Source organism: Gobius niger, assembly GCF_951799975.1.
Source record: "Gobius niger genome assembly, chromosome: 14".
Classification (NCBI taxonomy): domain Eukaryota; kingdom Metazoa; phylum Chordata; class Actinopteri; order Gobiiformes; family Gobiidae; genus Gobius; species Gobius niger.
Genome location: NC_136865.1, coordinates 2,719,518 through 2,745,000, shown reverse-complemented (window position 1 = coordinate 2,745,000; position 25,483 = coordinate 2,719,518). Strand labels below are relative to the sequence as shown.

The 25,483-nt window shown below is 41.7% G+C and overlaps 2 protein-coding genes across 3 annotated transcripts in view; one reads left to right on the top strand and one right to left on the bottom strand.

Annotated features, from left to right (window-relative positions):
- LOC306973616 (phosphatidylinositol 4-kinase beta-like) overlaps nucleotides 1-7,243 on the top strand; it is a 21,807-nt gene extending 14,564 nt beyond the window's left edge. Inside the window, exons 10-14 of the mRNA XM_079570583.1 lie at nucleotides 1,745-1,858; nucleotides 1,935-2,086; nucleotides 3,079-3,211; nucleotides 5,244-5,364; nucleotides 6,996-7,243. Coding sequence (XP_079426709.1) covers nucleotides 1,745-1,858; nucleotides 1,935-2,086; nucleotides 3,079-3,211; nucleotides 5,244-5,364; nucleotides 6,996-7,177 — 702 coding nt within the window. The 3' untranslated portion in view covers nucleotides 7,178-7,243. The remainder of the gene's footprint in view (nucleotides 1-1,744; nucleotides 1,859-1,934; nucleotides 2,087-3,078; nucleotides 3,212-5,243; nucleotides 5,365-6,995) is intronic.
- A 10,311-nt stretch (nucleotides 7,244-17,554) lies between these two features.
- The window catches only part of LOC306973613 (semaphorin-6C-like), a 29,959-nt gene continuing 22,030 nt past the window's right edge, over nucleotides 17,555-25,483 (bottom strand). Inside the window, exons 19-22 of one of the 2 annotated variants that reach the window (XM_079570580.1) lie at nucleotides 21,826-22,055; nucleotides 21,205-21,321; nucleotides 20,479-20,883; nucleotides 17,555-18,244 (exon numbers count right to left, since the gene is read on the bottom strand). In XM_079570580.1, the coding sequence (XP_079426706.1) occupies nucleotides 17,597-18,244; nucleotides 20,479-20,883; nucleotides 21,205-21,321; nucleotides 21,826-22,055 (1,400 nt within the window). In that variant the 3' untranslated portion in view covers nucleotides 17,555-17,596. Of the gene's footprint in view, nucleotides 18,245-20,478; nucleotides 20,884-21,204; nucleotides 21,325-21,825; nucleotides 22,056-25,483 lie in introns of both variants that reach the window. The other variant, XM_079570579.1, reaches the window with a different exon arrangement.

The window sequence follows — 25,483 nt, the reverse complement described above, 5'->3', positions numbered from 1 at the left end:
GACCTGTGGGCAGGAGTGGGCAGGAGTGGACACGAGTGGGCACGAGTGGAGAAGTCCAATGCTGCACAGTCTTTGCCGCGGTGTTTCTGTTCACAACAGTGCATTGCAACTATCCACTTTAACCACTTTATTTATAGCACTATTAAAAATGTTGACCAAAGTGCTGTCCATTATCGTGCTTTTTATGTCACTCCAGGATCAATTGTTTGGCAGGTTTTCTCTGCTGACGGAGCCACTCACCAGAAAACCTACAAAACCATTGATCCTGGAGTGTTTTAGGGAGTAAAGGCTCCATGCTGACCACCCATACAGCCACTGGGTCACTACAAGGTCAAATACCCACAAATATCAACTTTTTCTCCACATATAAAGTTGCATAATGCGCCCCCTGCTGTCACAGTTTCGAGGCATCATACACAGGACCACAGGAGAGAGATTTTTAAGTGTTGACGGTGCATAACTGCATCGGCCAATCGAAATACCCAAAAATCGGCATCAGTATCGGCCTTGTACAAACCCTTATCGGGCGACCTAATTAGAACACTGGAGTGATGCGCCTCTGTCGCTTATGTAGATAAACCATTCGAAATCACCGGTTTCCTGCAAGAATAGTTATTTACCACATGAACAATATCTACACACACATTGAGTAGGTGAGGGTGTATATTGATTGAGTAGGTGAGGGTGTATATTGATTGAGTAGGTGAGGGTGTATATTGATTGAGTAGGTGAGGGTGTATATTGATTGAATATGTGAGGGTGTATATTGATTGAGTAGGTGAGGGTGTATATTGATTGAATAGGTGAGGGTGTATATTGATTGAGTAGGTGAGGGTGTATATTGATTGAATAGGTGAGGGTGTATATTGATTGAGTAGGTGAGGGTGTATATTGATTGAGTAGGTGAGGGTGTATATTGATTGAGTAGGTGAGGGTGTATATCGATTGAGTAGGTGAGGGTGTATATTGATTGAGTAGGTGAGGGTGTATATTGATTGAGTAGGTGAGGGTGTATATTGATTGAGTAGGTGAGGGTGTATATTGATTGAGTAGGTGAGGGTGTATATTGATTGAATAGGTGAGGGTGTATATTGATTGAGTAGGTGAGGGTGTATATTGATTGAATAGGTGAGGGTGTATATTGATTGAATAGGTGAGGGTGTACATTGATTGAATAGGTGAGGGTGTATATTGATTGAGTAGGTGAGGGTGTATATTGATTGAATAGGTGAGGGTGTATATTGATTGAGTAGGTGAGGGTGTACATTGATTGAATAGGTGAGGGTGTATATTGATTGAATAGGTGAGGGTGTATATTGATTGAGTAGGTGAGGGTGTACATTGATTGAATAGGTGAGGGTGTATATTGATTGAATAGGTGAGGGTGTATATTGATTGAGTAGGTGAGGGTGTACATTGATTGAGTAGGTGAGGGTGTACATTGATTGAATAGGTGAGGGTGTATATTGATTGAATAGGTGAGGGTGTATAATGATTGAATATGTGAGGGTGTATATTTAATTGAATAGGTGAGGGTGTATATTGATTGAGTAGGTGAGGGTGTATATTGATTGAGTAGGTGAGGGTGTATATTGATTGAGTAGGTGAGGGTGTATATTGATTGAGTAGGTGAGGGTGTATATTGATTGAGTAGGTGAGGGTGTATATTGATTGAGTAGGTGAGGGTGTATATTGATTGAATATGTGAGGGTGTATATATATTGATGGGTTTCTGTCTCCCCAGTGGATCTGGCAGCAGGAGCGCGTCCCTCTCTGGATAAAGCCCTACAAAATCGTGGTGATGTCTTCAGACAGCGGTATGATCGAACCCGTGCTCAACGCCGTGTCCCTGCACCAGGTCTGCGCCCGGACTATGCCCCTCTGCCCCGCCCTGTCCCGCCAAACCTGCCCTGACCTCTGACCTCTGTCCTCAGGTGCGGAAACAGTCCCAGCTGTCTCTCCTGGATTACTTCCTGCAGGAGCACGGCAGCTTCACCACCGAGGAGTTCCTCTCGGCTCAGAGGAACTTCGTCCAGAGCTGCGCTGGATACAGCCTCATCTGCTACCTCCTGCAAGTCAAGGACAGGTACTGGCCCGGGGCTGGGCCGGGACGAAACCAGGGCTGAACTAGGACTAGTGTTACTAGAACAAAGCACATTTTCTCCAGTTTGGCTTTACCCAAATCTAAAAGCTTCTTGAAAAGAGCATCAAAACAGCGACCAAAATGAGAAGAAAATGCAACAAAAACACAGCGGCAATGCAACTAAAAAGTTACGATCTGTTTTGTAGGGCTTAGCTTTCAAATGAGGCGTTCCACTGTTGCTCTCCTGTCAAGAAGGTTTTGGATTTGGGTAAAGGCGAAGTGGAGGCACTCGGTTTAGAGGTTATGGCCTTTTTTAATGCCTAATTCCTGAGCCTGAGTTATTGAGTTTTGAACCCAAATAAACAAGACTAAATTATTATGTTTACAGATTTTTTTTCACTTACACATAAATAAAGCATGAAATCACCGCACTCAAAACTGTTTAAGAAAAATGTACTTGAAATCAAACTGTGGTTTTATCTTAATTCAAGTATAAATTTCACTTACTTCGAGATTACTTTTTGCAGTGTATAAAATAGTTTATTCAAAAATTAAACAAAATGCAAAATCCCTCAATCTTTGTGACTAATATTACATAATTAAACCATGGCTCTATCCTTTTATTAATATTTTATCTGCATTTTTGGCCATTTTAATACACAAAATGTCTTACATTTACATGAAAACATAAAATGACAGAAACCTTGCAATACATTTTTTTCTCATATTGATGTCGGTGATGTTCAGTCGAAGTTTCAAATCGATATCTTTAAATGTATTTATTTTTCCTATTCACTCGCAGCATCTTGCTTTAATGTTGATGGCACGGTTTAGCTTTTATTACTCCATAAGTAACAAGTAACAAAAACAGCAAAAAGAGGTCTAAAACGTGCTCCACTGCAGGTTTAACAAAAAAAAACCTTCACTTAAATCTTTGCTCAACATCTTCCAAGTTCCTTTTTAAGAATCCAACGTTTTTTTTCTTTTTCCCGCAGACATAACGGGAACATCCTGCTGGACTCGGAGGGGCACATCATCCACATAGACTTCGGCTTCATTCTGTCCAGCTCTCCCCGAAACCTGGGCTTCGAGACGTCGGCCTTCAAACTCACCACGGAGTTTGTGGACGTGAGTCGCCTCAAGCTGGATTTACCGCTGTCAGATAAAGTGCTAGCAGCCAGAAACCTTTACTGTGTTCACTTGGTTCATTTAAGTTCCAAGTGCAGTGCTGTGAAAAAGTATATGCCCCCTTCCAGATTCCATTTGTTCCTATTTTGATCATTGAATAATTTTATATCAAACAAGGACATTCCCAGTGAATATAAAAGATTCAAATGATGATCACATTTATTACGGGAAAGAAAAATCCAAACCTGTGTGAAAAAAGTGAATGCTCCTGAACTTAATAACTGGTGTTGCAGCAATAACTGAGGTCAAGTGTTTGCAATAACTGCTGATGAGTTTGTCACATCGCTGAGGAGGGATTTTAGGCTCGTTTTTAGTGCATGAACTTCCCTTTTGAGTTCACACCACAGCATCTCAAATGGATTTCAGTCTGGACTTTGACCTGGCCGCTCCAAAACTTTAATTTGTTCTTTTTGAGCCGTTCAGAAGTGCGTGGTCAAAGAGCACTTGAGCTGGAGGGCTTGAACTGATGGCCGGACGTTCTTCCTGGTCGACTTTAGACTGGATCATTATTCCATCAATGACAGCAGGTTGTGCAGGTCCTGAAGCAGCGAAGCCCCAGACCGTCGCACTGACACCTCCATGTGGGGCTTTTGGCACAGCGGGTTATTCACAGCTAATCACAGACATTTACTTTTCACACTGGGCCTGAGAGCTTTGGATTTGGATCTTTCCTTTAACACATTAAGTGCCAAAAAAATGAAAAAACTCGTTTTGTGTTTGATGTTTTTTATTGCGAAACTAGACACTCGAAAACACCTTATGTTTGGTAGCTCTGTGATAAACAGAAGTGAAATAAATGACGATCAAAAACAGCTGTCAACCCGACACTTCTCTCTCGCTCTCTTTCCCATGGAAGGATCGAAACAGTTGAGATTTTAACATTTCTCTGAGTTTTTAAATGGTTAAAATCGGTCCAAGGATGGCGGCTGAGAAACATCCTGTTAAAGTCTTCAATCTGAGAACCAGGCTGTTAAAATACACACGCCATAATGTGCGAAAGTGAAAACACGCGGTGTTTCAAAACATGTCAGCAATGTTGTCCTTGAAAATGTACTTTGGAACAAATATATTTAGGCATTTGCCTCTTCCCATAATGTTAGTGTCCGTCCAGAGAGGAGAGAGGAGTTCATCAGAAAGGCGAGTGTTTCGTAAAACACTAAGTATCTAAGAATCTCGAAAAAAATCTGTGATTTTGATCAAACTAGCCTCTGTTTAGCTTAGATTTCTCATGAACCGAGGCACATAGAATTAAACTGTTTCCACCCACGGAGAGCTTAGAGTCTCAGCTTTCAAGCGAGCCACAGCATGTGTCCATAGCTATAACATAGAGTATGCTGTGGTGCTACAAATATCATACAAATATCATGAAAAATAGTCTGGATTGTTGGCACAAATCAAAGCAGCAAAACAAATCCCAAAAACAGGGCAGCACTCGATGTGTTCATAAATGCAATATTCATTTGGAAAACTGCATTTTGTATTGACTGTGAATGTCTTTGTGTGATGCACACATTGACTTAATGACAAGTATGAAATCTGGAAGAGGGCATATACTTTTATTTTCAAATAATACAATAATACAATAATTACATGATGGCTTGTCGATATTCGCTTCAGATTTGGTCAAAAAATCACTAAGCCTTCACTAATTCCACATGTCCCACATAAATGATATCAATGATTTTTTTTTTTTTTTGTGGACGATATAAACCGCTAAAGTTACCAAACTTTCGAGCCCGTTTTCTGGAAGTGAGTTGTCATTACACTTTTGCAACACTTTAGTTACACCTACAGACTCCACGTTTTCCAGTCTTTTATATTGGGAGGGTTTTTTCAGTATCAAACTCCAGCCTGATTTTTCTACCAAAGCATGACGATCAGGGCGTGGAGTATTTCAGCCGGCGTCCATGATATCTTCCCACTCTGACATGTAAGACCCCGCCCTGTCCCTGACCTGCCGCTTCTCCTGCAGGTGATGGGAGGTCTGGACGGAGACATGTTCCTCTATTACAAGATGCTGATGCTGCAGGGGCTCATCGCGGCTCGCAAACACATGGAGAAGGTCCTCCAGATCGTGGAGATCATGCAGCAAGGTCAGAACTGTCACACGATGATATCTTTGTATGGACATGTGGTCATCGCTCGGTAGATGGGGCTGTTTCGCTGAACGCTTAAGGACAAGTTAAAGGGGCTTGAAGCAAGTTCGCCATTTTATACTCACTACTGCCACCTCAGGCCATATATGTAACTGCACCTTCTATATTAAGCTCGTGCATGACGGCAATTCGGGCCGAAGTGACACATTTTTGAGTGACCGTACAGGATTTTAGAGGCAGTTGTGGTGAACAGATCTGAGCTCATTCTACACATTAGGACATGGCTGGAACATGTAGGGGGAGGAAAATACTTAATTTTAACATTTTTAAACTCCTTATAGTCCCTTTAAAGTACTACTGGTGTCAAAACATTTCACTCACAGTACGAATGAATGGATCTATAATAAGCCAATAGTACAGGACAAAGATGAGCTGCTGGTATCGTAAACCAAGAGCACATGGCTATGTAAACAAAGTTGTGATAATATATCGATTTTCCGATATATCGCGATGTTTTGCCGGACAATACGATACTTTTAATTCCGATATCGATCCTCTTGATAACGTCATGCATATTAATGAGGCAGCAGTGCTCCTTTTTACAGTCAATAGAGGCCAATAATGATGAAGAAGTCAGTCAGGACAGCAGGGGGCAGCACTGCAGTTTTAAGCACTTGGACCAAACACTGTCACACAAATACATTACTTTTAATGATAGTTTTTATATTTATATTTATATATAAGATTAATTTGGCGTTGATTTGTTCCTTTTTAAATAGGACTGTGGCTTCTTGTTTATTTAAATGTAAATGAAGTCAGGGATCATTTATAGACACAGAAAATGGGGGTACAAAGCAAACAAAATAAAATAATTAAATATAAAAAAAGCTTGACTGACTAACTGACTTGACTGACTAAAATTCAAATCGATAAATCGATCAAATAAAGGTTAAAAGTAGCATGTTTTTTTTTTATTTCGATGGTTGTAGGTTATTTTTGTGCCATATATATCGATTATCGGGCGTATCGTGAGATAATTGTTATCGTAAGCCATGTGTCTCATATGGTATCGAATCGTGAGGTACCCAGAGGTTCCCACCCCATACGCAGTCAAAGTTCTGCTTCCACTCTAAAGAGCAAATGAAGACATCAAAGAGAGAATCCTTTCTGTGATGTTAAGAGATTATTCAAAACATAATTGCGATTTTTCTGACGGACACAGCGATTGTGATTTGATCTGCGGTACTATTTTATATTTAGCCTATGTTTTATTTGTTGTGTGCAACTGAGCATCGAGCTACATGTAAACTTCTAAAACTGCTGTTAGACATCATGGTGCTTAGTTATTACATTTTAGCTTAATCAGCAAAAAGATATAAATCTGCAAGAGGCAAAGAAGCATTTTATGGAGATGTCAAAACAACGGGTATACTTGTAATCATTTTCTATTAAACTCTCACTCTTTCTCCAAATTTAGCTGCATAAATATTCACATAAAAAACCTGCTGTAATGAAGAAAGAATTAGCCGTTTTCAAGGGCCCCTCTCCTCTCCCGGGGCCATGGAAGGGCACCTGATACACATCACTGAATGATTGTGAGAGGTGGTCTGACTGTGTCTCTCCTGTAGGGTCGCACCTGCCCTGCTTCCACGGCTCCAGCACCATCCGGGGCCTGAAGGAGCGCTTCCACATGTCCCTGACCGAGGAGCAGCTGCAGGGCCTGGTGGAGCAGCTGGTGGACGGATCCATGAGGTCCATCACCACCAAGCTCTACGACTCCTTCCAGTACGTCACCAACGGCATCATGTGAGGACTAAGACCAGGACTAAACCAGGTCTGGAACAGGACCAAACTGGGCCGAAACTAATTTATGACATTTGGAGCGAAACAGAACTCTTTATTCCCACCAGACTGAAAGGACATTTTGATGAAAACCGGTCTGGAGCAGGAGATGTTTTTTTGATAAAGAACATTAAGGACTAAGAAGGACACTTTGCAGAACCCCGTGTATATGATGGTTTCAACAACTCTCATGAAACGATCTGCCTGTTATATAAGATGCGTATATTTTACATTAAACATGAAGTAATTTAAGAAAAAAAGAATCTCCAAAATGTTCAAAATCTCAACCCATGACGCCATTACACCGAAACTATTGACACGACAAATGAAGATTCAGATTGAGGATTGTGGACGTGGCGCTCCCCAAGACGGTTACTTTTCCCCTGGACTCTTTTCAGCGGAACCAGCAGCGACTCTCTTGGAGTTCAAAAGATAGAGAGAACCAAAAAAGTTTTACTACGGCACAAGCGCAAAAAGTGCAGAATTTGACACTAGTTACAGCAACCGCACAAAGTGTAGACGACACAACTGCAAAAAAAACAACATGACGGGACTTAAACTGCTGTTGTACATGTTGAATTCTATGTTAACCATGTCAAGCCACCTCAACTTTTACTTGTGATTTCCTTAGCCTTCCATTGAATGTTTTTTTTTTCCGTTATTATTATTATTATTATTTGAAAGGCCCTAAATCTTATTTTTTAGTCAATTTTTGTTGTTAACTGCCGTCCAAACTTTGTAAACGCATTGCAAACCGTTGCAGTGAGTCTAATTTGACCTCGATTGAACCAGTTAAAGTCAAACCAATTACAACCAGAAAGTGACAAAATCAGTAACACCAAGAAAGAAAAATGAAACGGCGACTCAAAAGCACTTATTTCTTTTACATTAAAAAACATCATCATTTTAGAACCTAAATTGTGTTAGAATTTATCATTTCAATTCAAATGTAAGTAAACAACCAAAACAAAATACAGTAAAAAATTACCAAAAGAAAAAAAATATAATTTTAATTACATATATAATACATGTGTAATTATTATATTTATAAACAAAATGTTCTCGTTTGTGAGAGACGGTTCTCACACCAAGAATATTCAAAACGGCCACATTTCAATGACTAAACACAATACGTTTGTTAAGTGATGATGTCATCGCTCCACGTCCGGGTCCTATGGAACTTTAGTCCTATTCTCTCTTCTCTATGATGGGATGTAGCTGATTTGAACCTGCTGTAGAGTCGACCACAGGCTCTTTTTAAACATCTGCACACACACAAATATTGCATTTATTCTGGAGTTTCTTTAGTGATGCTTTTCTGACAGTAATTATTACATTTTTAAAAATTATTTTTCATACACATTATGGAAAATATTTATAAAATGAAACTATCTCAGTTTTGCCTGGAGAAATGGTGGGATATATGATTGTAATTATGTGTAAATGTAAAACAGTGTTTGGCCTTTTATCTGTTGTTATTTCAGCAGGAGATTCAAATTTGTTGCATTTAACTAAACTAAACTGAGACGATTAAATATTTACAACTAACTTATTAAACTATTATTTACTATTAAGTCCTTTTTATAATCATATGAAATACAATTCAAAATAGTCCACATGACCATTTATATCATTTACAATAAGCTGATGCTAAATTATTTCTTTTGTAAATTTCTCTGCGATTTGGGAATTGCATTGTGTGATATCGAGATAAAATAACAAATGCGATTAATCGTTCAGCCATAATTATCTATGGAACTCTCCACAGTTTGGACCCGGAAGTAGCTTTTTATGGTCTGTGATGTCACACTTAACAAACGTATTCTTACTTTTATTTTTTCAAGTTTTATCAACTTCATTCCTTTTTTTGAACAATTGCTTATGATGAAATGTATTGGATTTGTTGGGAAAACTTCTTTCAGTTTCAAACTTTGAAGTTTGTCTTTTCCAACTAAAGTCCCGACAATAATCGTCCCCTTTGTGGGTTTGATATGTTTTTTCCTGATTCATCATTTGGACTGTGGCGCTCACTAAACCTTTTTTTCAAATTTAACACTAAACGTCATGGACTCAAATACAATTTTTTTTTATTTGACCTTTTTTACAAGAAATTTATCCTGAGCTAAACATGTAAAATATTATTATTCTTGTATTATTGTTTAAAAAAATGTCGATTTATTAACATTATTCCCCACTTTTTACTTATTATTTCCTTCAAGTTTCCATTTTTCATTGCGTTATGTGGTTATTTGGAGCAATTTCCAATATTTTACAACAATTACGTTGTATTCACTTTTTTCATATCTGTCTTAGTTTACTATTAGCCCGAACACAAATCATTAATAACATCTTTGTGATAAATTTCTTGGAAAAAAAACAAACATTAATTATATCGAAGCCTTTTGTGTCTGAACATTCGATTTATTTCGAAGGGTCTTGAGTTTCAAACGTTGAACCGCGCTGCATTTGTTCTGATTTTATTGAAATGTTCCTGTTTTTGTCCGACATTCCCCTATTGTTAATGTTATTTTACAATAGTTTTAAATGTTATTTTACCATGTGTGTCCTTGAGATGTGAAGCTTTTTTTTTTTATATTACCGTCCACTAAAACCAACTGATCCAAACACTGCTCAAAAATCACATTATTCCACAAATACTAATGTTATTTACTGTAAATATAAAAGGTTCTATTGACGTCGACCTAACCTCAAGCACGATGATGTCACAGCATGGCATTTACTTCCCCCTTGGCTAGGCCGTATCTATAGCTTTTATAGTGATCGGCACTTATTAAGAGTATTACTTCAGCCCTGTTGGCTAAGGCTAAGCGCACACTCGGAGCACATGGCTACTTAATATACATGTGGACTCCGTTGTACCAGGGTTGTGACTCTGAATGGAAGCACTGCGAAGGTAATATCAATCCTCTGCATTAATTATGTTTACAGCGGGTGCAGAGAGTGTTAGCTGCTGTGGACGTTAGCGTTCGCCGGGGTAGCATTAGCGGGTCAATAGGCTATTAGGCTATTTATTGCCGGCGGGCCAGACCAGATCGTTTGGCATTTGGGCCGGATCGGGCTCACAGGCTGGATCACGTCATCCCTCCCCCTCCTCCGCGCCTGAACCATTTTCTCCAGTTCGGCTTTACCCAAATCTAAAAGCCTATAGACCAGTGTCACGCCTCATTTGAAAGCTAAGACCTACAAAACTCATCTAAACTGATCTTCTTCCTGGCATTGTTGTGGCGTCACTTTTTAAAAAACTTTTTCTCCATCGCTTTTTTCTCGCCTTTCCGTCACATTTTTGCCACATTGCTTTTTGACGCTTTTGTGTTGCTCCTTTTGTTTCTTTTTTGTGTGGCTTTTTTGTTGCATTTCTTGTGTCACTTTTTCATCGTCACGTTTCTGTTGCGTTTCGGTTGTTTTTTGTTGCATTTTCACAGCCTCTTCGTCACTTCTTCATCACCTTTTTCTGCCTCTAGTTACTTTTTTTTGCGCTTTTGTTAGTTTTGTGTGTGTGCGGCTTTTTGATTGTGTTTTCGTCACACGTTTGCCACTCATTGTGTTTTCATCCTTGCTTTCTTCTAGTTTTTGACATTTTTTTTTTTTCCAAGAAGCTTTTAGATTTGGGTAAAGCCAAGCTGGAGATGATGTGCTCGGTTGAAACTGGGAGTGAAGTGTTTTTTGAGCGCAGTTTGGAGCAGCGGCTGAATGAAGGTCATCCCTGCCTTTTAACCACTCGCGTCCGTCTTTAAAGTAGCACACGTTTGCGTTGACGCTAACCGTTAGCCTAGCGCGCTGAAGCTTCGTACTGTGACTTTTTTTTTTTAAATGCAGCAAAATTGTAACTCCTATGACTATTTTTTTTTTTTGGGGGGGGGGGAGGGGGACTTTTGTAATTTGAATGTGTCGATGTCGATGATCATGTTGTGAATATTTGTGTGAGAAATGCCTTGAGACGGAACGGAAGGTACCGACTTTTATCAATGCAACGGAGCGTGACTCCAAAAGTGCTTTTTCTAAAAAACGTTTGGACCCATTTACCCGAGCGCCGCTCTCACCAAACCAGGGCCGGACTTCAGGTCAGGTGGTTCGGTTATGGTTTGTGCTGCTGGTAAATTTGTCCGAGTCAAACCTTGCCTTGTTTTTACTTCATTAAACCGACTCTAATGTACGCTCTGTGTGGTTCTTATTATTACTCTCTTTTATTCTTATGTTCAACTTTTGCCACGCATTTTCAGAGACTTTTCTACGGCCAGTTTAACAATTCTGCACAACATGAACCTTCAAATCAAACATTTTTGTGAGGAAGAGCTGGCGTCCTTGTTTCCAGGCCTAAATAAAGATGTGGGGTTCAGGTTAAAGCTGCATAATGAACTTTTTATGTGAAAAAAATAAGTTGATATTTGTGTGTATTTGACCTTGTTGTGGCTCAGTGGCTGTGTTAGTGGTCAGCATGGCGCCTTTACTTTTCATCACAGTGGTCTCTACAACACTCCCGGATCAATGGTTTTGTAGGTTTTCTGGTGAGGGGCTCCATCTACAGTAGGGGTGACAAACATACAGGCCTGATCCGGTGGGCCGAGATGCCCTGCAGAGCATAAATTCCAGAGTATGTTAAAAAAAAAAGTAAGTCTCTAGCCCATTCCTGTGCGGAGTTATGATTTTTTAAAGAATTACCAGAATACTCATTTTAGTCACTAGGGGGCATTACTTCCCCCTAGTGACTAAGAGTTCCACACGTGTCCAGCAGAGGGCACTGACAAAATAAGAGCTCAAGATATGAACAACACATTATGTAGCCACGTGCTAAATGGACAGTCTGCCCCAGGGCGGCTGTGGCTTCAATAACTGCTTACCACAACCGAGTGTGGAGTGAATGAATAATGACTATGTAGTACTTTGAGGAACTTGTGACACAGGCTTGTAAAGTGCAATACAAGTGTAAGCCGTTGTCATTAATGAAGCTAGAGCCAAATCACAGATTATTTATTTATTATATAAAGCCCGCGACTCGCCGTAGGAGCTGAATTTCGGCCCACGACCCAAAATGACCCAAAAAACCTTCCAAACAGTCGATCCTGGAGCGCCCTACAGACCACTGTGATGAAAAGTAAAGGCGCCATGCTGACCACTAACACAGCCGCTGGGTCACTACAAGGTCAAAAATCCACACAAATTTCAACTTATTTTCCACACAAAAAGTTGCATAGTGCACCTTTAAACCTCTGCTAATGTGCCCAGTTGAAATGTTCCCTGTATTGACCACCACACCATTCTATACTTCCACATGCGACCCTGGACAAAAAGGTTCGGACACCCCTGAAGTGGAACCTACATTTATTTGTAAAATAATTCAAAGTCGTCCGTGGGGCCTTTCTGGGTGGAGCCAAGTGATTCTGACCATGGAGAGGACAATAAACTAGACCTTAGCATTAGCATTAATAATAATAATGAAAATAATAATAATGATGATGATAAAAGCGTACATACAGTATATTGTGCTGTACACGTTTCTCAAAGTGCTCAAAGTAAACAAGCAGCACCCTCCTTCTCTCTTGGCACAGCAGGGCTTTTTGCCTTTTTCTGTGAACTGCATTGTCGCTTCTGTGTTCCACATTGTTTTCCTGGACACTTTTGTACATCTTTTGCTGTGTTTTTCTGAGAGTCCGTACTAGCCACGAAGGCAACTGCTTTTTTTTAATTGTAAACAAACAGCTAGCTTATGAGCTAAAGACATGTGAGACCTACACATTTCTTCTTCTGAACAAGATGAGCCCCCCCCCACACCTGCAGCAGTGGAGGCTTCACAAGAGGAGATGGTGAAAGACTGGTGTGGAGCGGAGGGAGCTGCGGTGGAGGAGATGACCAGTGCAGGACACCACGCTCTGAAACAGGGACAAACTTACTTAACCCCTTAACTCCCACCTGAACCGAGCACATTTCCTCCAGTTTGGCTTTACCCCAGTCCATAAGCTTCTGGAAAGAAGGTGTGAAAATAGCGACAAAACTGAGACGAAAACAATGATGGAAATGTCGCAAAAATGTCACAAGAAATTGACAAAAATGTGACAAAAATTTGACAAGACAATTAAAAAAAATGGAGGAAAAAATGACAAAAAATCACAAAAAAATGACCAAAAATGTGTCAAAAATTTGACCAAAAAATGACAAAAAATTAACCAAAAAATGACAAAAAATCACAAAAAAATGACCAAAAATGTGACAAAAATTTGACAAGAAAATTAAAAAAAATTGACAAAAAAATCACCAAAAATCACCAAAAAATGACCAAAAATTTGACAAAAATGTGACAAGAAAATTACAAAAAATGGACGAAAAAATGACAAACAAATGACGAACAAAAAAACCCAAAAAAATGACAAAAATGTGACAAAAAAAAAATGTCAAAAATATGATCAAAAATTACCAAAAAAAATGACAAAATAGTTACAAAAATGAGTTGAATACCCAAAAAAAAAAATTAGGGAAAAAAAATCTGAAATCTGAAAAAGATCTCTCGGTTCAGGCGGGAGTTAAGAGCTTAAAAGTGTATTCTTCTTCCTATGCGTAGAGGCAAATGGGGTAAAACTGGGCCACTTTACTTCAAGATGGCCCAAACCTTCTGGAGACCGGCCTCAGTTCTCCTCAAACACGCACATCCATATCATTCACTCAAAGACACCCCGAGACCTGACGTCATTCCACCGTTTTATTCTTCGTTTTCACACATTGGTAAGGATTAAAAAGTGTAACTGTACAGAGAGTGCAGCAGGGGGCGCTGTGGCTCCGTTTAGTCACAGCCGGACGTGTCTTATTGCTTTTTCAGATAAAACTACAGTTGTTTGTTGTTGTTTATGCGGAAACGTCACCAAAATCTCACGTGAATAAACGAGCGCTTGCTTCCGGGCGGTTGCTGGAATGTTTCCGCCGCCGAGCAGACGGTTTTAAGGTTCAGGACGATGAGGAGGTCGCAACAGTCGCTTATTGATCAACCTCTGACAAAAAGCAAGTTCTGTCCTTCCAATGGACCCTTTGAAGGACACATCTTTACACGATAAATAGGTTTTATCTACATGAGATTTCATTCTGGGGCGACATTCGTATTGAAAAAGCAGCGTTTAACAGTTGTAGCTTATTATAGAGAAAAGTACAATTGTTTGATACATAATAATAAGAAGAATAAAAATGGATTAAATAGATTATGGACAAACACGAGGAATCAGCAAATCCCTGAAACAAGTACATGTACTCCCTCTGGTGGGTTTAATCCTGTGGTACTTTTATGGCCAAAACCTCCTTTACCTGGATGATACTCCTCAGGTCGAGGTTCAGCAACAGAACGAAGGACCAGGTTATTCATCTTGAAATAAGTGACACGTTCTTCTTCTTTTGTCCTTGATTTGAGAGTCTAATTACAAGAAATCTTTCCATGGGGCAAGACACTTATACTTAAATGAAGATAATGACGTCGCCATACTCAAAACTAGACTTAAAAAACATCTCAGTTTACGTGAAATAAAACTGTTGTAGTTGTTTTATCTTAATAGGTAGCGTTCACGTGACATCACAACATTCTAAAGAGCCTATAGTTTAACATTGAGGTGGAGGTCAACTGACGGTAACTATGGTAACAGTGGTAACTGACAAAATGCATATTTTTATGTCTTTGTTTTTTGGCTCATATCTCAGTCATTACTGGAGGAATCCACATGGAATAAAAACTGTTACAAAGTTCATTGTCTCCTCTGTCGGCACATGTGAACTAATGTACAATTATTATCTCTAAAAAATGTCAAAAAGTGGTGACAATATGCGAAAACATGACCATGATGTTGTCCAATAGAAAGGACTTTCAGACAAAAAAATAATATCACAGGTTTGTGAATCCAATCACGATCAAATACTGAAGAGGAAAAACATTTGTCAATTTTTGTTTTGGAGATTTCTTCCAAAAACTGCATTTCTCCCATAGAGTTGCATTGGCCCTGCCTTCCATCTGGCATTATGACATCATCACATTCTAAATCGTGAACGCCACCTATTGAAGTGAAACATCTCACCCCATGGAAAGATTTCTTGAAACTAGACTCAAATCGAGGACAAATGTACTTATTACAAGAGAATGTCACTTATTTCAAGATGACTTTTTGCAGTGTATGTAATGACGTCGGCTACACTGCAAAAAGTCATTTACTAGATTAATTTAGATGTTTCAATTTGAGTAGAATAATCCAAATATTAGTTGTTTTGACTAGTTAAGATGTAGTTGGGCATTTGACCTAGATTATTTCACTTGTTCTGGGATGTTTCTGACTCGTTTCGATACATTTCGCCGTTATTTCAAGTAAGTCGCTCTGCCAATGGGGTCAGAAAAATGCTCTTGTCCCATTAGCAGTTTTACTTTCTTATTTCAAGCGAGATTTACCACGGAACCATCTGAAATGTCATCAAACGAGCAAAATAATCTTGGTCAGATCAGGGAAAAGGTCCAAATGAGTGAAATCCCCTCAAAACGAGATACATTTCCTCCATTCAAGTCGTTGAAGCCGATGCTTGATATTCACTTTTTGTAGTGTGTATTCTGTATACTTTCACATTGATTTGCGGAATATTAAAGCATCAAAGCGGCAAATATGGCGTAAATGTCATATGTGAGTGATTTTCGTCAACGTCTCCGTGGAAACGAGGTTTGAGGAGAGCTCAGCCGTTTGTTATTGGTATTTTTTGCAGTAAATAAGTGTAGTAAGCTTCAAGATGATGTATAAAAACGACGTAGTTTGTGTTCTGTGTACTTTCTTTTGGGATCATTTCCTCTGTCATTGTCTTTCAGTTCAGGAATTTGCTGCATTCGATTTTTGAAAATAACCGTAGTAACTTTTCACAGTGACTTTGCGTAAATTCCGTGAACGATTTTAAGCAAAACGTTTATAGTTTTTAAAAAGTACAAATGTGGCGAGTTTTTTTTTTTTTTCGTTTTTTTTTTTTACTAATTTCAGGAATATTTCGGTAAAAAAAAAAACGCAGTGATACCAATATGGTACAGAACATTCAAACAGTCTTCAGTCCGGGAACCTGGAAGTCTCAAAACCAGGCTCGAAAAACTGCTTAGAAAAAACAAAAAACAAAAAAAAAACAATCACACACAAAAACAAAGTCCACGCTTTTCCTTTTTGAGTTCAGCAAAATCCTCAGTTCGTTCCGCTCTTGTCTTCGTCTTTCCCAAAAGTCTCAAAACGGGTTTGTTATTGCTGCCTTAGCCCTCGTTTCTTCTGCTCGTTCCTCATTTTAAGAATTCAGAGTTGGTATTTTTTCAACTCAACCTTGAAATTTGAAATAAAATAAAAAAAATCTCAAAACGGGTGTCCCCAAAGTCAGATCACAGTTAGCGTTAGTCTTTTTTGTCCATTTCACAGCACAAATAGACTTCTCTAGTTCCAAAGATTTCGGTTTGTTTGCATCGTAAGAACACTATGAGGATTAAGCCATAAAACTCTTCAATTAACCTGGTCATTTCATGTAGCTGTCAATCATTTAGAATTGCAGAGTGTTGTTAACGTATAAAAAAAAGGAAAAGTACCAGCCCTAGTCATACGGGAAACACAAAACTTCCCACTACCACCTTTAACTTCCATTAATTTCATTCAAGTGTTCATCATCGTTGACTTACTAGCATGCCGTTAGCCCAAAGTGAAAGCTTGTTTTCATAGTTTTATAACTTCATTCGCATGGCTGACTAGGGCTGGGAACCGTATCGAAAAATCTAAAGTATTGAGAGCAGGAATGTTTTGATGCCGTTGGTCCAGGACTTGGTTGTTTCAGCTCAAGTTAATGATTTCTGTCAAAATTATTTTTTTTATCAATAATGTTTTCCCTATTTCCCATTTTTTTTTCTTTTTTAGCCAGAATTTGTTCAAATTTCCTCCCAACTTTTTTCATACATTTCCGAACATTGGAGATAAACCCGATAGTATTTTAAATTTGCAGATCTTCCGCACATTATTGTTCTGCTTTCTGGTTCTAGACGACACATATTTTAGTATAAAAAAAATCGTTCAGGTATCGGTATCGAAAACCAAATATCAATGAAGTACTTGACTTGTAAAACAAACAAAAAAGGAACGGTACCCAGCCCCACTGCTGACTGAACAGAACATTCCAGGCCAATTCGAAATCGTGACCAGCCTATTAGCTTTCATTAGCTTTGTGCAAGGCTAACCACCCTAACTGTCAGGGCTAGCTTTAGCTTTTACCGGTTGGGTTAGCATCACAACTTCTAAATTCTAGTCGTTTACAATAACTTTATGTCTTTTATTTCTTGGGCGAGCTTCCGATTACTTTTCGGCGTGTCATTCCGCTCCAAACCGCTCTTCGTCGGTTTATCTGGTTACTTCTCGTATCTCTCGGGCGCCTCCATTAGCGTCTCCGTTAGTGTCGCCGCGTTGGGCAGAAACAGCGGCTTTGGCGGGATCTGCGGCTTCAGCGAGACGCTCCTCCTCACTGCCACCCGCTGCGACCTCGGGCCCTCGCTGTAACTGTGCTGCCGCGTCAAGCTAACAGCCGGCCGAGCGTTAGCGCGGCTAACGTCGCCCGTTTGGTGGCTTTCCCGCGCCGTGGCGATGCCGACTCTGGGCGGGCCGTTGCTGCTGCTGTTGGTGTTCATGCGGGCGAGGAACCCGGCCTGGTGCGGCGGGTCGAGGCTTGGATTCCGGGCGCCCATCTTGACGAGGTGGCGTGGGGCGTGGCTGCTGCTGCTGCGACTCTTCTCGCCATGCCCCGGTTTGGACGCCGAGCCGAGGGGGGGCTCCAGCAGCTTCGGGCCCAGGAAGGAGCCCGTTTCCTGGGGAGGCCTGGGCAGGGGCTGCGGGGTGTAGTGGTGGGTGCGGGTGGTGGTGCTGTTGCTCTGGAGGTGGCTCTGCGGGGTCTTCTGGAGGTGGTTCGGGTGGAGGTGCGGGTGGTTCGGGTGCAGAGGGAACAGGGAAGAGGACGAGGTGGACGTCAGGACTTTGATTCCTCCAGTTCCTGAAGCACTGACCTGAAACAGAGAAGCCCAGACTGTTACGGTGGAGAACATCTCCCCAGGAGCTTGGTTTGAAATAATCTGATGCAAATCTCAGAAAGATGTGACCATAATCTGAGAGAAACATCTCACCACATGATGTACAGATGTTACATTCAGTCAAGCCACAGAGCTGTGAGGGACACACGTGTTCTTATGGACAAGAACCGAGCACGTTTCCTCCTGTCTGGCTTTACCCGAGTCTAAAAACTTCCTCCAAAAAACACTATGAATATGTTTTACCTCATGATGTGTTTTACCTCATGATGTGTTTTACCTCATGATGTGTTTTTACCTCATGGATGTGTTTTAACCTCATGGAGGTGTTTTTACCTCATGATGTGTTTTACCTCATGGAGGTGTTTTTACCTCATGGATGTGTTTTAACCTCATGGAGGTGTTTTTACCTCATGGAGGTGTTTTTACCTCATGATGTGTTTTTACATCATGGAGGTGTTTTAACCTCATGGAGGTGTTTTTACCTCATGATGTGTTTTACCTCATGGATGTGTTTTAACCTCATGGAGGTGTTTTACCTCATGGAGGTGTTTTAACCTCATGGAGGTGTTTTACCTCATGGAGGTGTTTTTACCTCATGGAGGTGTTTTACCTCATGGAGGTGTTTTACCTCATGGAGGTGTTTTTACCTCATGGAGGTGTTTTACCTCATGGAGGTGTTTTTACATCATGGAGGTGTTTTACCTCATGGAGGTGTTTTACCTCATGGAGGTGTTTTACCTCATGGATGTGTTTTACCTCATGGATGTGTTTTACCTCATGGATGTGTTTTACCTCATGGATGTGTTTTAACCTCATGGAGGTGTTTTTACCTCATGATGTGTTTTTACATCATGGAGGTGTTTTACCTCATGGAGGTGTTTTACCTCATGGAGGTGTTTTACCTCATGGATGTGTTTTACCTCATGGAGGTGTTTTACCTCATGGATGTGTTTTACCTCATGGATGTGTTTTACCTCATGGAGGTGTTTTACCTCATGGAGGTGTTTTAACCTCATGGAGGTGTTTTTACCTCATGATGTGTTTTTACATCATGGAGGTGTTTTACCTCATGGAGGTGTTTTACCTCATGGAGGTGTTTTACCTCATGGATGTGTTTTACCTCATGGAGGTGTTTTACCTCATGGATGTGTTTTACCTCATGGATGTGTTTTACCTCATGGAGGTGTTTTACCTCATGGAGGTGTTTTTACCTCATGATGTGTTTTACCTCATGGATGTGTTTTAACCTCATGGAGGTGTTTTTACCTCATGATGTGTTTTTACCTCATGGAGGTGTTTTACCTCATGGATGTGTTTTACCTCATGGAGGTGTTTTACCTCATGGATGTGTTTTACCTCATGGATGTGTTTTACCTCATGGAGGTGTTTTACCTCATGGATGTGTTGTTACCTCATGGAGGTGTTTTTACCTCATGGATGTGTTGTTACCTCATGGAGGTGTTTTTACCTCATGGAGGTGTTTTTACCTCATGGATGTGTTGTTACCTCATGGAGGTGTTTTTACCTCATGGAGGTGTTTTACCTCATGATGTGTTTTACCTCATGGATGTGTTTTAACCTCATGGAGGTGTTTTTACCTCATGATGTGTTTTTACATCATGGAGGTGTTTTACCTCATGGAGGTGTTTTACCTCATGGATGTGTTTTACCTCATGGATGTGTTTTACCTCATGGAGGTGTTTTACCTCATGGATGTGTTGTTACCTCATGGAGGTGTTTTTACCTCATGGATGTGTTGTTACCTCATGGAGGTGTTTTTACCTCATGGAGGTGTTTTTACCTCATGGATGTGTTGTTACCTCATGGAGGTGTTTTTACCTCATGGATGTGTTGTTACCTCATGGATGTGTTTTACCTCATGATGTGTTTTACCTCATGGATGTGTTTTACCTCATGGAGGTGTTTTACCTCATGGATGTGTTGTTACCTCATGGAGGTGTTTTTACCTCATGGAGGTGTTTTTACCTCATGGATGTGTGTTTACCTCATGGAGGTGTTTTTACCTCATGGAGGTGTTTTTACCTCATGGATGTGTTTTTACCTCATGGAGGTGTTTTACCTCATGGAGGTGTTTTACATCATGGAGGTGTTTTACCTCATGGAGGTGTTTTTACCTCATGGATGTGTTTTTACCTCATGGAGGTGTTTTTACCTCATGGAGGTGTTTTACCTCATGGATGTGTTTTTACCTCATGGATGTGCCGCAGGAGCTCGTCCAGCGCTGAAACATCCACCTGAGGCAGTAATGGCTGTGATTGGTGCAGGTAAGCGGATCCGGGCTCCTGATTGGCTATTCCCCGGTCACTGTCACTGAACTGGGCCGTTCCCACCGCGGCGCTGAGGAAGCTGTCGCTCTTCACCGCGGGAGACTGGAACGCCGAGTGTCCCACAAACGCCACAAACCCAGGGACTGAAGAGCAGGAGGGGGCGGGGTCTGGGCCGGCGCTGGTGCAGATCTGCTCCGGATTCTGCTTGTGATCTGGAGTCCCAGTGCGGTCTGGGGCGGACTCGGTTCTGGATTCCGGTCTGGTCTCTGGACTGTGGTCTGGAGTGGGCAGACTGGACTCGAAGTCCTCCTCGGCTGGAGTCTGAGTCTGACGGGAGAGGACTGTTAAACCAGTGCACATTATCAAATGTACAATGAAGTATTGAAGTATTGTGATGCTACTCGGCCTGATGGCTGATGCTGAAGCTTTAGGAGCCAGTCATATAGTGACTGCAGACTGAACGTAGTCTGAAGTAACGACCAATCCGTGTGAAAACACCCTCAGAGACTTCATTTATATGCTCTGTCCTACTTTGGCTCTTATTTAGAAAGACTTCGATCATGGTTCAGACCTAGTTTACGTCTGGTTAAGACTTGGTTTAGACCTGTTTCAGTCCTGGCTTAGTCCTGGTGAAAGGTCTTGTCTTACCTGAGAGAGGCCCAGCTCGGGAGCGCCCGCCACTGGCAGCTCCTGAGACTGCACACAGTTCAGCTGAGGCTCCGCCCCATTTACAAACGAACTGTAGAGTCTGGACACGTCCAACTTCTCCTGGAACAAGACCTGGTTTAGTCACGGTTTAGTTAGTACTAGTTTAGCCCTGGTTTAGTCCTGGTTTAGTCCCGCTTTAGTCCTTGTTTAGTCCTGGTTTAGTCCTGGTTTAGTCCCGCTTTAGTCCTGGTTTAGTCCTGGTTTAGTCCCGGTTTAGTCCCGCTTTAGTCCTGGTTTAGTCCCGCTTTAGTCCTGGTTTAGTCCTGGTTAAGTCCCGCTTTAGTCCCGCTTTAGTCCTGCTTTAGTCCTGGTTTAGTCCTGGTTTAGTCCTGGTTTAGTCCCGCTTTAGTCCTGGTTTAGTCCTGGTTTAGTCCTGGTTAAGTCCCGCTTTAGTCCCGCTTTAGTCCTGCTTTAGTCCTGGTTTAGTCCTGGTTTAGTCCTGGTTTAGTCCCGCTTTAGTCCTGGTTTAGTCCTGGTTTAGTCCCGCTTTAGTCCTGGTTTAGTCCTGGTTTAGTCCTGGTTTAGTCCTGGTTTAGTCCTGGTTTAGTCCCGCTTTAATACCTTGCTGGAGTGGTCGAGGAGCCCGTTGAGCTTGGCCAGTGAGCGCAGAGAAAGGGTGTGAGGTAGCGACGCCTCCGGGTCCTTGCCCAGTGGCGTGGCGCGGTGGGCGGGGCCTCGGCAGTAGCAGGAAACGGTGAATCCGGACAGGATGGCTCCGAGAGAGAACGCCACGAAGACGCAGGCGATGAGCAGCGTGTAGTGGACATGGGAGTCCGACAGAGAGCCCACTCCTGAGGACAGAGGCTCTGTGAGTGCCTGGGTCACAATGAACCTTTCATAAGGCCCGCCCCAAAACGCTCATTGTCCAATCAGACCTCATATAACCATTACTATTCATTCTCCAGATCTCCTGCCATAGAACATAGTGCAGCCCTGACGGTTTTTTCCCTTTCAAAGCCGAAAACAACTGCTAACTTTTCAGCAACTCCATAAAAGGTGTCTTATAGTGCTCTCCGCATGACCTGGTATATTATTAACTATACCTCCTATATCCCCCAGCGAGGATCTCCCCAGTGTTTAAGCCAATATCCAGCCCATACGCTTGAAAAGGGTGATTATTTGTGTCTGGTTATTCCAGGTTAGCCCCGTTAGCACGTTGCAATCGCCTACAGCTCATTGTTAATGAAAAGTCCAGCAATAAAGCACAAATTGGTCAAGTCCGGCTCAGTGTGTGATCATCTCAAAGGCTGCTTTATGTACTTTATGTAGCTTTATTGAAGCTATTAGTGCAGAATACTTGTTTTCACAGGATTGATGTGAGCTAGTCCTGGTTAGGCTACTCCGGATGCTAACCTATCGATGAAACGTGATAATAAACTAGACCTCTTCCACTGGTGATGAAGGTAGTGTGAAACCCTGAAACTGCTGTCACTGTCACTCTCCATGTTTACGACTAGCTTCTGTCCCGCTGCTGTCACGCTGCACAGACCACCTCTAACCCTCCCGCTCGTCCCCTGGTCCGCCGAGCAGCACCCCTTTTAGATACAATTTTCCAAATGTTCTTGTGGGCGGAGTGAGGCTGGGCGCTGGTGTTTAGCTGAGCTTTAATTTCTGCAGGTTTAGCTAGCTAGCTAACTTAACAATAACGCTCATATGTTTTCATCATTAGATTAAAATAAGTAGGGCCGGGTATTGTAACACGTTACCTGTCTGGTATCGGAAGCAAAATTAAAGAGGGGGTATTCTGCTTTTTTCAATCACATAGCACCAGTCTATATCACACTACAATGATGACAAACCTTCTGTTGGTCTGTAAATGCAGTAAATTAGAATAACTGCCTTGTATAAAATGTCTCTCTCAAAATGGCTGTAGTGAATGTCTTGAAATAGGCCTCTGTCTCTTTAAGAACCTCTGAGCCTTTCCGACACGCCCCCTCCACACGCTGTCTGTGGCATCAGTGGGGAGGGGGTTCTGCTGAGGAGCAGTGGTCGGTTACTCGGCTGGTGACCAAAGCTTGGAGGCGTCTCCAGGAGGTGGGGGCGTTCCTAGGAGGACTCAGGCAAACCTGTCCCTAAAATGGCCGCCATCAGAGTTTTTACAGATTACTCAAAAACACGTGAATGTGCCAAGGCAACACTTCAGGCTAGAGCTGGAAACGGGCTCAAAAAATCAAGCCCGACCCGACTCGAGCCCGTAGGCATAAAACCCGATCCCGACCCGAGCCCGAACAATTAACTTGAATTGTTGGCCCGAGCCCGAGAAAAACCCGACGTAAATAATTATTTATTTAATGCCTGGTTAGAGCCCCTGCGCAATGCATTCATTTCAGCAGCAGAAGCGCCAGGAGAGGAGCGCTCAGCGCAGCTCTTCTTCCTATACTTTTGTCAAGAATGAGACATTTTGAGATAAACATTTTTAGATTTGTTTTATTCACGACAAAAAGGCCATGTTTGAACTTTGAACACACACGTAAAATAAGTTCTCCGTTAACATCGTATCGGGTACAAAAGGCATCTAATAGCCTACACCTTGCCTCGGTGTGCACAAACAGGCATATGCGCCTATAAAAACCAAAAACGAGTCTTTGTTTACCAAATTAAACCCAGAACAATTCTAGATTAAGATTATTATACATTGCAATAACGAAATAACACAAACAGTTACACAAAACTGACATTATATCCACGATTCACAACGTCGATAGTGTTTCCCTTTACATGGCGCGTGCGTGCGTGCGTGAAATTTCGGCCTAGTTAATGTTAAAATGTCCACAACATATCTACACTTTCGTTTGGTGTCTAAGGTGTATTAAATTGTGAACAGAAAGAGAACAAAAGGATAATACTTTTCAGTGATTGCTCCACAATCACTGAATTCGAATAGGCTATTCCCAACATGCCAATAAAAAGTATTTCAAACGAAATTAAATGAAATTAACACCAATTCTAAATTAAGATGGGTGTTTGGCAATAACGAAATTATAGACAAAGGCTCATTTGCCTCGGCACTTCTCTCTCCACAGTCCAGCCTCAACGTGACGGTGCAGGTGCACATGCAGCTGAAAGTTAATAAAAGAACAGTGTCATCATAAGCCTACAAACTTGATCTCTACATTATGCTTTTAAATTATACTTTCAAAAACCTTTACTCACCAAGGCTACAAGTTTTTGTGGAGGAAAATTATTGAATCCACTGTTGACGGCTTCAGCGCGGTTCTGCGCTGACTGATGGTGCGTCCAGCAGCACTGAACACCCTTTCGCTGCTGCTGCTACTGGCCGGGATGCATAGCACTGATCGGGCTAACTTTGTCAATTTTGGGAAGGATGCTTTGTTGATCTTCCACCAGTCAAGAACATCCATATCATTTTCCATGACAGCCATTTCGGTGTAGCGATTGACCTCGTCATCTTCCCAGTCAGCTTGCTGTACATTTTCCCATTCGGCAAAATGCGCTTTTTTTGCTGGAGGAGGTGGAGGTTCCGCTTCGACCTCAGGCTCAGGGAGCGCCACAAAGTCCACATCTGTAGGCCCCCTATCTTCATCCATGGCACGCAGAAGAGTGCGGACATGAGCATATAATGCATTCCTGTCTGAGGGTGACAGCATTCTCATCTGGTTAAATTTTGGCCAGAGGAAAGTGGCGATCTTGTGGAGGTCCTGGAGCACCACTTTACGCATGAGCCAGTCTTCGTGCCGTTTACGCACGAAAGCTTGCTGAGGGGAGTCAAGCGCATTAGGTTGACAGTGGCGTTTCAATTTCTCACTCCAGAGACACACACGATTAAGTGTTGGATATTTGTCTCCCTCAAGCTCCCGCTGGGCTTCATAGAATGGCTTCAGAAAGTCTATCAAAAAGCTCAGTGTGTCAGGTGCTATTTTGTCCAAGCGTGCGCTCTCCCCGCGCATCTCCAGCTTCTCATGGAGCTCCTGATAAACGGCCTGGATAGAAGTCAGCGTGAGGTACACTGTACTGAAACGGGTGTCTCCCATTTGCAGCAACGTTGTTGTAAGTTGTGCAGCCAGCCCCGACTGTTTCACGTACTTTACTAACGCTTTAGCAGCGGTAAGTGTGTCTCCTATGTCTGGAGCACCATCGGCTTTGGATAACTCAGCGATGTCGAGTCCATGGCGCAGCACCGTATTGAGGACATGGTCAATGCAGTTCAATCTCTGATATGGCCGCAGAGCTAATTTAATGTTTGCTCCCTCATCAGTTA